The 13,835-nt window shown below is 39.5% G+C and overlaps 1 protein-coding gene across 2 annotated transcripts in view; it reads right to left on the bottom strand.

The window, feature by feature from the left end:
* Window positions 1–475: 475 nt before the first annotated feature.
* Window positions 476–13,835, bottom strand: part of zgc:113232 (uncharacterized protein LOC541546 homolog) — a 32,119-nt gene continuing 18,759 nt past the window's right edge. For both annotated transcript variants that reach the window (XM_034873655.1, XM_034873654.1), the window contains 12 exons: window positions 13,392–13,445; window positions 13,230–13,283; window positions 10,760–10,813; window positions 8,260–8,331; window positions 7,171–7,206; window positions 6,311–6,355; window positions 6,133–6,165; window positions 4,954–5,100; window positions 4,190–4,366; window positions 2,885–2,975; window positions 1,768–1,845; window positions 476–1,206 (listed from right to left, as the gene is read on the bottom strand). In XM_034873655.1, coding sequence (XP_034729546.1) covers window positions 1,001–1,206; window positions 1,768–1,845; window positions 2,885–2,975; window positions 4,190–4,366; window positions 4,954–5,100; window positions 6,133–6,165; window positions 6,311–6,355; window positions 7,171–7,206; window positions 8,260–8,331; window positions 10,760–10,813; window positions 13,230–13,283; window positions 13,392–13,445 — 1,047 coding nt within the window. In that variant the 3' untranslated portion in view covers window positions 476–1,000. The remainder of the gene's footprint in view (window positions 1,207–1,767; window positions 1,846–2,884; window positions 2,976–4,189; window positions 4,367–4,953; window positions 5,101–6,132; window positions 6,166–6,310; window positions 6,356–7,170; window positions 7,207–8,259; window positions 8,332–10,759; window positions 10,814–13,229; window positions 13,284–13,391; window positions 13,446–13,835) is intronic.

Raw genomic sequence — 13,835 nt, 5'->3', positions numbered from 1 at the left:
AGTTGGAAAAAGTGAGAAATAAATCAGAAAAAGCGACAAAAACAATGGAAAAAGTGAGAAATAAATCAGAAAAAGCGACAAAAACATCAGAAAAAGCACAAAAAGTATAATTTTGACCTGGAAGGACAAGTTCATGGTTAATGGGAACACAACACAAGGGTTACCAGCTATTTATATTTTAAATCTAGTTCTAATAAGTCTGAAGGATAAAGTCATCTTGTCAACACACTTGTTGAAACTCATACAAACAATAATCAGTTAGTGTTGAACCTCATGTGAAAGCCTGATAATCACAGTTAATTGTTGTTTAGTTTTTCATTTCTGGTTGAATTGATAAAAACAAATCTGGAAGAAAATAAAAAAGTCTGGAACCGAGACATTTCTATGATTTATCTTTTCTGGAATATTTTAGTCAGAATTAAAAGCACAACATTTAAACATGTGGTGACCGACAAACTGAAGACTCGGATTAAAAAAAACAACATCAGACAGTTTATCTGAAACGTATTCCAGAGCACAGTACATGTATTTGAGATACTTTACAAAATATTTACATAGCTTTTTTTATTTCTGTTTATTTTTACCAACAAAACTGACTTTAGGGATCCAGAAAAAATAAAAAATAAACCAAAGGGAGGAAGGAATCGGTGGGGAATAATTTGCTGTCTTCATCAAACTCAATAAACCCCCTCAGACGTCATTGTTCCTGTTCAACACTGTAACAGTGTGTGGATCTTCATAGAGTATAAAAAAACTCTAAAATCTTTGTCTTTTATGGTTTCATTCCTGCTCTTTTTCCTATTTCTTACCAACCCTGCCCACCAGCGGAGCACCCCAGGGTACTACACTTGGTCCCCTGACATTTGCAAAGAACGAGCGAATCATTCGCAGCTTTTAAACAAACTTAATCTTATTCAATGAGACAAACCTTAAAGTTGCCACCAGGGGAATTTCAGACGCTCTGTAATCTCACGGCGGGACTCGTCGCTCGTGTTCAGGTTCACATTTTCAAACTCACGGGTCCTTTCACCAGACCCTGCTCTTTGCGCATCACCGGCGCGTGGATGCTGCAGTCCCGCGCCTCGCAGAATCCCGGCACGCCCGCGTTCCCGAGCATGCCGGTCTGACCAACTGGACCGGGGAAGCCACGAGGACCTCGGGGACCCTCCATGCCGTCTTTGGGTTCTGCAGGGTGACCTGGCAGACCTGCGGAGAGGAAATTACAAAAATCTTTAAGCCTGAGAACTAAAACTACAACTTCTGGTCCCTTATTTACAGAAAATATTAATACAAGATTAAATGAAATGAGAAGTATTTTTTATAACCAGTTGTACAACGGGTTACAATTCAATAGTAAATACATACAAACAAAACATTAAAAAATATATTTTTTCTAAAAACTGTATTAGTGATGTAAAAAAGGCTTATGAAATTAAAGTTTTTAGGGGGAAACAGATTAAAATGCCAGTGCTAAGTTAAAAAAATTGTATTTAATTTTACCAGCTAGATAATGTAAAACATTAATATTGTAGCAGGATTCAGTTTATTGTATTTTACAGACTTTTATTGTTGTTTTATTTGAAAAAACACTTCTAACTTCTAACTTCTAAAATGAGTTCTATTTGACATTTTCACCTCACATTTCACATTTAGAAGGTAGCAGCAGAATGCACACAACTCTGATGATTGTTGATTGATCATTGTGATGTAATATTGATCTCAACCTTATGTTATGTTATGATTGTGTGGAGATGAACAGTGTTGTACCTCTTACGCCTTGTGGTCCGTCGGGTCCCGCCAGACCTTGACCTGGATCACCTGCGAGGCCTTTCGGTCCCTTTTTACCTGTTGAGAAAAACACAAAAAGCTTCTGGAAAAAGCGACAAAACTACAGCACTCCACTCGTGCTAGCATGGCACGCCCTCATACTCTGCTTCTGACTGGCTAGTAGTCCTTACCTAGGTACTGTCAGGGCCTCATACTCTGCTTCTGATTGGCTAGTACTCCTTACCTAGGTACTGTCAGGGCCTCATACTCTGCTTCTGATTGGCTAGTACTCCTTACCTAGGTACTGCACATGTGCAACTCCTAACAAAGATGTAATAGAAGTAAGATGATGTCTCAAACTGTAGCTAAAACAAAGAGCTCAAAACACTGGTTGAAAAGAGGAGCTGCAGCAATGTGCAGTATGACAAAATGATGGTGTTTTTCGAAAACTAAACCATGTAAACCTATTCTAATATAAACTCTAAATACAATTCTGAATCTGAGCATAATACAAACACTTTAAGGGCATGAACTCTAAATTTGAGGCATCAAAACAATTAATTTTGTAAACATAAGGAGCATGAAAATGAGTAATTTCAGGCAATGACACCTTTAAGACTGCACTCAGTATATTTCTGTTCCTTCTGTTATATTGGCAACAAATATAATCTTGTACATACTACATGGAGATTTACTGGATATACAAATGTATCACACAGATAAACATATGCAATTAATCAGATTTAAAAAAGGATTTAGTCTCTTCACAAAAATAATGTCATCGGGAAAAACGTATTTTGCACATTGCGTTTTGCAAGTAACTCTTTTTTTGTGTTGAGTCCCGAATGACATGCACACTTTTGCTCTCCCTAAAAGTTAAACTCAGTCAGCCAACATTTGAATGCATTTTTTAATATTTTTTGGGGGGGAGTATTATCCCTGTATTAGACAGATAGAGACAGTGAACAGACGTGAAAGGGGGAGAGAGAGAGAGATGGGGGATGACACACAGCAAAGGGCCGTATTAAACGTATTCACAGAAAGTTCACAGTAATAATCGTAAAAATAATCGTGATTATGTTTTCCATAATCAAGCAGCCCTATGATGTGATGTTACCTCGGTCACCCGATGCTCCTTCCTGTCCCTCCAGTCCGCGGTCTCCTTGAGGTCCTCGGGCTCCTTTCGCTCCGACTTTTCCTGGTTTACCCTGACAGGTGGAGGCAGAAATGGTGTCCAATTAAATCCTTAATCCAGATATATCAGTGAATTTCAATGTAATTTATGATCTTATAACGTTGATATAACGATGTCACCCAGCTGTAAATCGACATTTTATTTCTAGATTGTTTGTATTTTTCTTTTCAGTTTTATCTATCTAAAGCATCACTGGTGAACTAACTCTAGAGTTTTCATTGTGTGCTACTGCAAGGTGATTATCTACAATTTAATCCGTGGTATTGAAGAGAAATACAAGTAAATGACGTGTTTTTAAGGGTTTTGCCATCACTGAAATGTCAACCAGCTCTAAATTGACATTTTGGAATTGACATTGAGGAATACAGCACATAATGCTTGTAATTCAAAAAGCAAGAATTTAGTTATTTACTGTATTAAAGCTATAGTGCGTTGTTTCTGTCTCCCCCATGATGAATTCTTAAGTGTGATTTATGGTCCTGCGGAGGCTCCACATAGAGCTTTCTCCGTAGCCTACGTAAGTGGCCTAAAGTTTATACTTGTGCGCTGATGTGTGCGTCAATCTCTTTAAGAGAATAACAGGGCCAGCATGTGTGTATAGTGGGGAGTGTGTGGTAGAGCAAGTGAGAGAGTTGCAGTTATTAGTTTTGGAGTGATAACCCTACCCCTATGAACATCAGGCTTCGGCATAGGGTTGGTATCTCCTACGTATACCTACGTACGTAGCCACGACATAGATTTAATGCAGAAGAATAAATCACGTAATGACAACAACACTGTCTGCGCATCTACATGACACAAGCCTTCCAAGTCGCCAGACTGCACTATATTCTGAAAATACCTAAACTAAGAAATACAGAGAGAGATGATAGTCCTAATTAGCTTTGTAGCAACTCATTTGGCAACGGCTTGAATGTAACAGACGTTCATTAATTGGAAAAAGTTGCACACTAAAGCTTGGATTGCATTTTATAGAAAGCTAATTATTAATGTGTGCAAAGTGCACTCTTTCTTTTTCAAAACATATGGTATGAATAGTACCGGTCAAAGGTTTGGACACACTTTACCATGAATGAGATAGTTGCAAACACTGTCAAATGTAAACCAGCAATAAATGGACATTTTCTTTCTATTAGGTTTCTATTGGGTTGTTATTATCTAAAGCTGGTGCACTGAACCAGAAACCCTCTCCACCAATCATAGCTGTGAGGTAAGAGAGGGACTTACAGGTTTGCCCAGTGACCCCGCCGACCCAGGGACCCCCGGAGGCCCAATGAGGGTCCGGTTGTTGACGGGGCAGCCCTGGGAGCACTTGGCCCGGATGGAGGCGGCGTACTGAGAGATCTGGGCCGTGACCACGCCCCTGCAGAGCTGCAGGACCTGCTCATCAGTCAGACCGGGACCCTGCAGGACAGAAACTGTTCCACATCACCGCTACAAAACACAAGTCATCTAATCCTCCTACTGAGTCTAAGTAATCACGTCTAAACATTTGGAACAATATGCAAATGAATGAAAACATCTGGTGAGCATTACTTGCTTTAATTACTTGTGGATAAAAGTGAACAAAAATCTTTCAATACGGTTACTTTACTTCAAAGAGCCATTTTAAACTCATCAACAGATTTCATTTCCACATGAAAACGAATCATCATCATCTTGTTTATAGGGACATTTCTGCTGCCTCTATTTTATTATTTAAAGATGTTTTGTAAAAGTATGTCAAAATGCATTTATGTCTTGGTCTAAAAATCTATTTGACGGCATAAAAAAGTAACTATAACCTAAGAACTTTATTTGAATTGCACTTAATGAAATGCTCGACTGAAATGAGATCAAGTGAAAAACGTTACCGTCTTTTTAAGTAGGAAATCAAATTCTGGGACTGGTGTCGTAAAACTGCTTTTTTGACTTTAAAAGCAGTTTTGAAAATACAGTTTGGGGATAATCACTCTGAAGGCAGGCGATCCGTTAAACGAGCTGTTACTCACAGTGGGACCTGGAACTCCTTTGGGTCCCGCTTGGCCTTTAACACCGAGGTCCCCAATCGCCCCGCGCTCTCCTCTGGTACCCGGGATGCCGGGCGATCCCACGGGGCCGGGGCCGCCGGTACGACCGACTGCACCTTTAGGACCATGCTGGCGGAAAAATACGAGAAGTAGAAGGAAGGACAAGGAAGTAAAGATTAAGAGTTGAAGCATATTTAATTGTAATTATTGTCTCCTTTCATTTGTTAGGCCTTTATTTGACAGGACAGCTGAGGACATGAAAGGGGGACAACATGCAGCACAGGACCGCAGGTCGGAATCGAACCCAGGCCACTGTGTCAAGGAGTAAACCCCTATATATGGGCGCACCAGGTGAGCTATCTGTGCACCCGCAATTATTGTCTCTTTTCATTTGTTAGGCCTTTATTTGACAGGACAGGTAAGGACATGAAACAGGGGAGAGGGGGACAACATGCAGCAAAGGGCCACAGATAAGAATCAAACCCTGGGCCGCTGCGTCATGGAATGAACCCCTATATATGGGCGCACCAGGTGAGCGTGCACCTGCAATTAGTGTCTCTTTTCATTTGTTAGGCCTTTATTTGACAGGACAGATGAGGACATGAAACAGGAGAGAGAGGGGGACAATATGCAGCCCACAGGTTGGAATCGAACCCTGGCCCGCTGCATCAAGGAGTGAACCCCTATATAAGGGCGCACGCTCTACCAGGTGAGCTATCCATGCACCAGCAATAACCGTCTCTTACACGGCTTACTGTTTATAATACTGTACGTCCAGTTTATTGCATGAAGAAGTGGATAAAGAAAGTAATAATGGAATAAATAGGGGGATAAATGGAATGAAAATTAAAAAGAAATATCAATTTATGCCACATTTGATCAATTAATTAATGTCCTTACGTATGTTGATATTATCTTTGGTACATTTATTGGCAAATTTACTTATTTATCGAGTCATTTATTTATGTTTGATTTTGGTAGCTTACGTCTTTCATACTGAAATACAAAGAACTCTTTTCAAGCGTTTGATGCATTTGTTTCACCTGTCTGCGTTGCGTATGATAAGATTATATTGTAAAACCAGAGCATGCTAAACTGGATTTCGGTGTGTGTATTTCTACGACGTCAGGGCAGAAAAAATAAAGCAAATAGAGTAATCACCTGTCCTTTGTCTCCACGGTCTCCCCTGCCGCCCTGAAAGATGACACAAAGGAGAAACGAGGTAATCGGTAAATAAACCCCCAGCATGTGTGGGAAAAGGAAGTAAAACTGAGAGTACGATATATGTGTGATGTGCAACGACGAGTTTCATCATTAGATTGTAAACAGATGAAAGTACCTTTGGTCCTTTTACACCTTTAATGCCCTTCGTTCCTGCTGCGCCCTGCAGGACAAACGCAACATGTGATAAAAGAGGAAGTTGTGATCGATGCCAGAAGACTCACAAAAACAATAACGGCATCAACTGGTTCCTCAAGTTATTGGGACCAGTTTATTAATTACAGGGAAACTCCCGTCTATCTGTAATTAATAATGAACCAATAGGTAATATTTTAAAATGAGCGTTAGCTCAACCAACTCCAACAGTAAAGTCCTCACATTTATGAATGGGGAATAATGATCTAATGATATAGTAAAAAATAGTACAACAGTCACAATGGACATTTTCATACCTTTTTTTCTGATTATATACTTTTACTGAAGGAACATTGTTAAGAGATTTCTCTCTTCACGTTCAAGATGGCTCAAGAGATGACACGGGACAACCAAGCTACTTTGTACAAAGGGCAACCTGCTCGGCTGAAACACCCAAGAGAGTCGCGCCGAGACAGTTCCTTGTTCCTTTATTTATAGGTTGATACAAACAGAATAGTGTGTGAGTGTGTGAGTCAGTCCTAACCGTTTGGGCCTTCGTCCTTGTGCTTTAGTGAGATACATGTTTCAATAAAAGAACGTGAGATACATGTTTCAACTAAAAGAACATCCTGTGAAATGCTTGCATAAGCTTTTATGAGAACAGAGTGTAACAATCACCCCTATATTGCTACACAGCCAAGCAGTTGAATATAGTTGAATATAGTACATCGAATATATCTTATAACAAACATTTCCAAAACTTGTTAAAGAATATATTTACAGAGAGGTATTAGTTATTTTATGACGCGTGCAGACTCTAATACGTGATTATTAAACACTCACCTTCACACCATCGGGTCCTGTCTCACCTTTGGACCCCTGGAAGAAAGTCAGGCAACAGTTACAGTTGTGTTCCTTAATCTGAGATTATGTTAAGATTATGTTAAAGTTGATCTTGCTGATATGCTGGTATGTCTATATACTAATATATTTATATACCGATATGTCTACATGCTGATATGTCTATATACTAGTATATCTATACGCTAATATATCTACATACTAATATGTCTATTTACTAATATATTTATATACCGATATGTCTACATGCTGATATGTCTATATACTAGTATATCTATACGCTAATATATCTACATACTAATATGTCTATATACTAATATATTTATATACCGATATGTCTACATGCTGATATGTCTATATACTAGTATATCTATACGCTAATATATCTACATACTAATATGTCTATATACTAAGTCTAGTATGGATGTGTTATTTAACCTGCTATAGATAGATGACATAGAAAGAAGAAGAAGAAAGGAAAAAAGTGTAAATGTGTGTGTATGTGTGTATCTGTGTCTATTATGTGTAAATAATCATGTTTGAATAACTGAAGCATAAGATTTACTAAAGGATGAGAGCAGAGAAAGGGGGTCGGACCTGAGAACTTTCAATTTTGGAAGACTGTGCTAAGAAGTACATAACCTTATTTATATGTCATTTTAATTATATATGTATGCAGGAATCCATGTATATAAATCTTTTATTTTAATGTTGTTGTTGTAGTATTATTATTTTTCATTCAAATAAACTATTAAACTAAACAAAAATCTTTGGAAAGAGACCCTTGTGGCGTCTCATATTTTAAAGGTTATTATTTTTTGGGGCGTTTTAGGCCTTTATTTTTAAATGGACAGCTGAAGAAATGAAAGGGGAGAGGGAGAAAGAGAGGGAATGACATGCAGCAAAGGGACGCAGGTCGGAGTCAAACCCCCAGCCGCTGCGTTAAAGGCATTAGAGAGGAGAGCGCGCTATACCAGGTGAGCTACCCAGGCGCCTGTTTTGTCTGATATTTAATAAAAGAGGAATATTGGTCTATATGTTAATAACAGATCTGTAGTCGGCTGTACCCACAGGCTGGCCCTGCAGGCCCTTTGGTCCTGGTTTCCCCGGTACTCCGGCGTCTCCTTGCTCTCCTTCAGCTCCCTGTTGGACAAACAGACCGAATAATACTCAATAAATCAATCATACAATCAATCAATCAATCAATCAATCAATCAATACGATTTAATCCATAATAAATACAATTTAAAAAATTATAAAAAATATGTTTTCCAATGTCAACAGAGTATGAAGGTTCATTCACAATAATTCGTATGATATCTGGTGAAATTAGGCGACCGCCGGCTGGTCATGTGACGCCAGTTTCAGAGCTCCGTGAGCGGTCACTCGTATCAGCGTCTGTATGTTGAGTTTAGCCGACAAAAAAGGAACGCCACGCAGTTACGACATTTAGGTTTATGTTGCATAGTTCTTTTGGGTCAAAATTTTAAAAACAAATGTCAACATTTTGGCCGTCATTTTTGACCCTTTTGTCGCTTTTCCAGACGTTTTTGTCACTTTTGCTGACAGATGGATGGATGGATGGATGGATGGACAGATGGATGGATGGATGGATGGATGGATGGATGGATGGATGGATGGATGGATGATCGAAATGCTTACCAAGATCATGTACCACTTTTTTTTAGTCCAAACGCACACACGTACGCCCTCACAGATTTAGCTGCGTGGATCCTTGATACATTAGATGTTAGATTACTACATGTGTAGTCACACATTCACCAAAGTGGTGCTTTTAACAGGATTAGGGCTTTGGTTTGGTTTAGTTCATTTGTATTTGGGGCGGGGGGGGGGGGGGGGGGGGGGGGGGGGGGGGGGGGTTCTGTAACTTGCTGTACAGTCATCAATCTACTCACTGTAAGAATCTACTGTACTTCTTGAGTGGTTAAACTGTATGACTCAGAACGGTTTCACTTCTAAAACAGTTTCAGCCACTTAGAAATCTCACTGAAAAATGAGCCTCTGATTCTTTTCTCATCCTCTGCACCCCTCTCTCCATTCATTAGGCTCTATTTTATTCCATAACTACACTTCCTTTGAGCTCTATTTAAGGAAAGAGAGCTGTCTCTCTCAATGAGTATGTTTTATGCACTCTAATCTTCCACTATTTTTCTCTGCTGAGCTGCTTTAAAAGATGTAAAATCCTGAAGATAAAATAATAATAATAATAATAATAATCATAAAACTTTGCCAACACCAAAAAGGAATGTACCTCGGTCCGTTATTAAATGTATTAAATCCCTGCGCGAGAAAGCTAGGTGTTATTTTGAATTATTGTTGAAAATTACAACCGGCTTATTCCACCTTAAATCTAGATCTCTTGCGTTTGATGATCCCAGTGTTTGTTTTGTTATTGTCACGACTCACAATTGGGTTTTTATCACTGCATTCAAAGGTATTGATTCTCCTGATTCATTTATTTATGGATGGAGGGGGGGCGGTGTGTAGTTTTTACACACAACATGTAACAGATGTTTCATTTTTAACGGACAAACTGTCCAGATGTGACATGTGGTGATTTCTCTGTTTGTCGTTTTCTGAAACAGCGTGGTATTTTTTTTTCTTTTTTTCTTTTAGGGACATCCCCTCCTCCTTCTTCTTCCTCTTTTTAATGTCAAAATGGCCACATCAATATAAAGAAAACAAACAGCTTACTTCCTGAGAACTGAACGCAGGGAAATTCCTCAAGATATTAGCTAGAACTGCAGATCTTCCTCCAAAAGTGTCTTTCAATTTAAGATGTATAACCACAACCAACTTTTACAGAATTAAATCAGTAAAAAGTACACGTTATTTTACATTTCGTTCCCACTACTGGATTCATTTCAAGCACCATTTTTCAAAGCGAAGAAGAAGTCGATGAGGAAGTAATGTCTGTGTTTTGCACTGTTGCTTGCTCTGTAGGAAACTACTAGAACTGTTGGGTCCTTGTAAATTCTGAAATGTGTGGTGTAGACCTGGTCTATCTGTAAAGGGTCTTGAGATAACGCTTGTTATGAATCGATACTATAAATAAAATTGAATTGAATTGTTTCCCAAATTGGCTGCTTGTGATGTCACTTATTTGATGGCTCCTAAACTCCTCGGCCCTCGGAGGTTGTTCTGTCCCTCCGTGGTGAAGGATGGGATCACTGAGGAGCCATAAGCGAGGAATCACAAGAGCAGCATTCCCAGAAGCCGTATTCCTGCCTCGAGGAGCAAGAATCAAGGAGGGATCTCTCCAGGAGGTTTAGGCGAGGATACACGAGAGAAGCCGTAGAGCTGAAGGAGTTTCTAACTCTGCACATACAGCTGAATCTATGTGATGCTTCAGAGGAAAGTACGTCTTATCCCGGTAAAAACACCTTTTGGTTGTTGCCTCTCTAAGACTCGAGAAAGGGAGGCAAGTGGTGGACTACAGGAGGCGATTTAAGGGTTAAACGATGCAACCGCTGACTCAGCAAGTGGTTCTGAATCAGGGTCTTTCTCTTGGACTTTAACGACTGAAGGTGGGACTCTAGAGTTTACTCACCACAGCGCCCACTCTGCCTCGGGGTCCTTTCACACCCTGATCCCCCTTCTGGCCCTGCAGAAAGTAGAAAACAGACATTAGGACGTTCAGCAGATGATACTGTGCAGATTGTACCCCCCCCGATGCAAATAAAGAATAAAGTTTTACAGTTTAACAGTGACCACCGGTTCACTATCTCCATAGAGGTCTGATTAAATGGTGATATAAAGCCCTTTAAGCATGGAACCAAGCTATCCAGCTCTGAGATTAATCATAAAATCATAAAACATTTAGTTTGGCTTAAAAAGAAGAATCTCCAACATTTAGAGACTTCGCTGTTACACTTAGGATTGTGGGTAGTGTAGTACATCTCCATGACATAGCGTATTTTTCTGAAAACAAGGTTGATTTCATTCGGACTTTGGGTTTCTACGGGTTTCTACAGGAGCAGAAACTGTTGTTTCCCAACGTCCGGTGCTCGTGATCAGTCTAACTCAGATAGTTCAGACATAAGGGCCGATAATCTATATCCTTATGGAGAAACTGAACAGGATTTTAACTTTTGAAACCACACTGTTGAGCTATATTTGCGATTTGAGGTGTTGTGTTTTATAAATAAAACTGAGTTCCTACTGTTAAATGTCAAAATGTCATCTGTGAAAAAAAGCCTATTGTGTTAAACAATTACTTGTACGTTTCTCTAATGGTCAAACTCAATAGATTGGGCAGGAAAAAAACAGACTTGTGTGCTCTGGCCTGATAAGTAATGACTCACATTAAAACAGAAAACAATGGGCGGGGGTGTTTTGACGGACATGATACACTGCCAGTGTGCTTTGTCATTCAGAAAGAAATATCAAATGACTTCATGAAATCATTCCCCATGTTGTGATTCACTTTGCAGGACTGTTGGGTGTGCACTAAGGATAATAAATACAGTGTCACAGTTAAGTGGATGAGCCCTTATCAGAGGTCCTGCAGACCCTTTTCATGCAATTATTGGATGAGTTACATTCAAATTCTCCCGGTTGAATCATCTGAACAAACAACATACGCTCATCTCAAAAGAATCCATTAAATCCAATCAGAGAGCAACAGATCCTCCCTACTGATTGGCTGATGAAACAACAGTGAAATATTTGGATTGGATAGCTGTAATTTATCTGTGTAGCGTTGTTAAATTAATGCGGGAGGCTTTTATGTTTCTGTGTTGAAGATCATTGAGGTTATCGTGAAAGATTAACTTTCACATGCATACTGACAGGAGGATGAAAACATGTATGTGTGTGAGCAGATGTTGCTACATGACACACACATGTAACTGAAACCCTTTTCACACGGGACTAGTTTTACCCGAGGACCTCTATTAATTTGTAATAATTGCGGAGGTTTTCGGTGACTGTGATCTTCATCCCGTGGGAAAATAAAACATATCTCAAATTTATTTGAGAGAGTATTTCTTTGAATGATTTTAATTCACTTATTTAAATTAATCTTTTTCTTTCTCTCATGTCTTGACTGGTGGAACCTTCTGAAAATCAGATTTTGAAGATTTGCGTCAGTTTTTGGGTTGTTTTTGTATGTGTGGATGTCATATTCTTGCTATTCTTGCTCCACCTATGGGTAGGAATAAAGTAACCTGACCCTGAAGTCTGTGATCTGTTAGGTAAAGATTCTAACAATGACCTTCCACATTTTGTCAAACACAGAGGTAATGTTATAAAATGAGTCCTGTGTGAATCGGCATCTCTGTGATTCAGGATCATATCGGCTGCGTTGGCAATTAAAAAATGAACGTTTTGACACAGCCTTGACATCCAATGTGGGGGATAATGACAGTAAATTTGAATATAATACAGACTTTGCTTGTCCCGACTTCTAAATAACATTAAGTCCCTTGGTAATAGTAGTCCAGTGTGAATTAAAAACAATAATAAACTGTGAAAAAAATGCTTAAATAAACGAGACCTTGGTGGTAAAAGAGGAACTGAGAGCATTTGTAGTTGCAACTGATTTTCTGAACTAAACTTTAATGACAATTGTCATTTATTTTCCTATTTTGGTTAAAGGTGCACTATGAGTTCCTGCATGGTTTCAGCGTGATTTCATTTTTGTCTCAAATCGTAGTGTGACAGTTTGTCTTTTATCCCTTTTATGGTTTGTTTTTAACTGGTCAGGGGCTGCCAGGCAGGGATCGCAAATGTGAAACAAACACTACAGGCACAGCCTGTGCACCCAAATACAACAAACCACTCCAGCCAATCACATACTAGATGGCTGGGGGAGGGGGTGGGGGTCAGCGACAGCTAGTTAGTCAGTCCTGACAGTTGGGGGACGTGGGGGGGGGAGGGGCGAGCTTGCTCGGTTTTCCTTGAAATTCACTTGTAACGTCAACATTTGTGACCATGCAGGAACTCACAGTGCACCTTTAATAACTACTGTAAGTACTCTATATAACTGTCTATGTGTGTTGAGCCATTATGTTCGTTACCTTGGCTCCAAACAGTCCAGGCTCTCCCATTACACCCGTGACTCCCATAGGACCCTGAGGAGGACAAACAGCAGGGATGAACAGAGGTTTGCAGCAGTATGGGGAAAGTAAAGATGGCGGACAGTTTGTAGAGATTGGTGACGTTCAATCACACCGACTCACGTCTTCTCCGGGGTCACCATCGCTGCCCGGCAGGCCGCCGAGACCTTTAGTGCCCTGAGAGAGAAAGGAGAAGAGAGGACATGAGCAGAGAGAAAACACTGGTATCTCTCTAACATTAGACAAATCCTGCGTTTTGGTTTATCCTGAAAACCACAGAATCTTATGGGACTCGGTTTGATTTGACTGAAATTTCCTGTTTCCTGTTTCCCATTATAAGTCATTTCATTTTATATATAGATAGAGCATTTTTTTGGTTAAAAGACAGGACGTTTCAAGTCTGTTTTAGAACAGTTTTCAGGTGCCTATATGAACAATGAACCATGTCTTGCTTGGTGTAAATGTTCCTCCTGTTCACACTGGTGATTAAGAGATCCCTTCTGGAATTTCTATCTATCTATCTATCTATCTATCTATCTATCTATCTATCTATCTATCTATCTATCT

This window comes from Etheostoma cragini, chromosome 6, assembly GCF_013103735.1.
Source record: "Etheostoma cragini isolate CJK2018 chromosome 6, CSU_Ecrag_1.0, whole genome shotgun sequence".
NCBI lineage: Eukaryota > Metazoa > Chordata > Actinopteri > Perciformes > Percidae > Etheostoma > Etheostoma cragini.
Note: the sequence above shows the minus strand (reverse complement) of the source record. Positions and strands in the feature narration are given on the sequence as shown.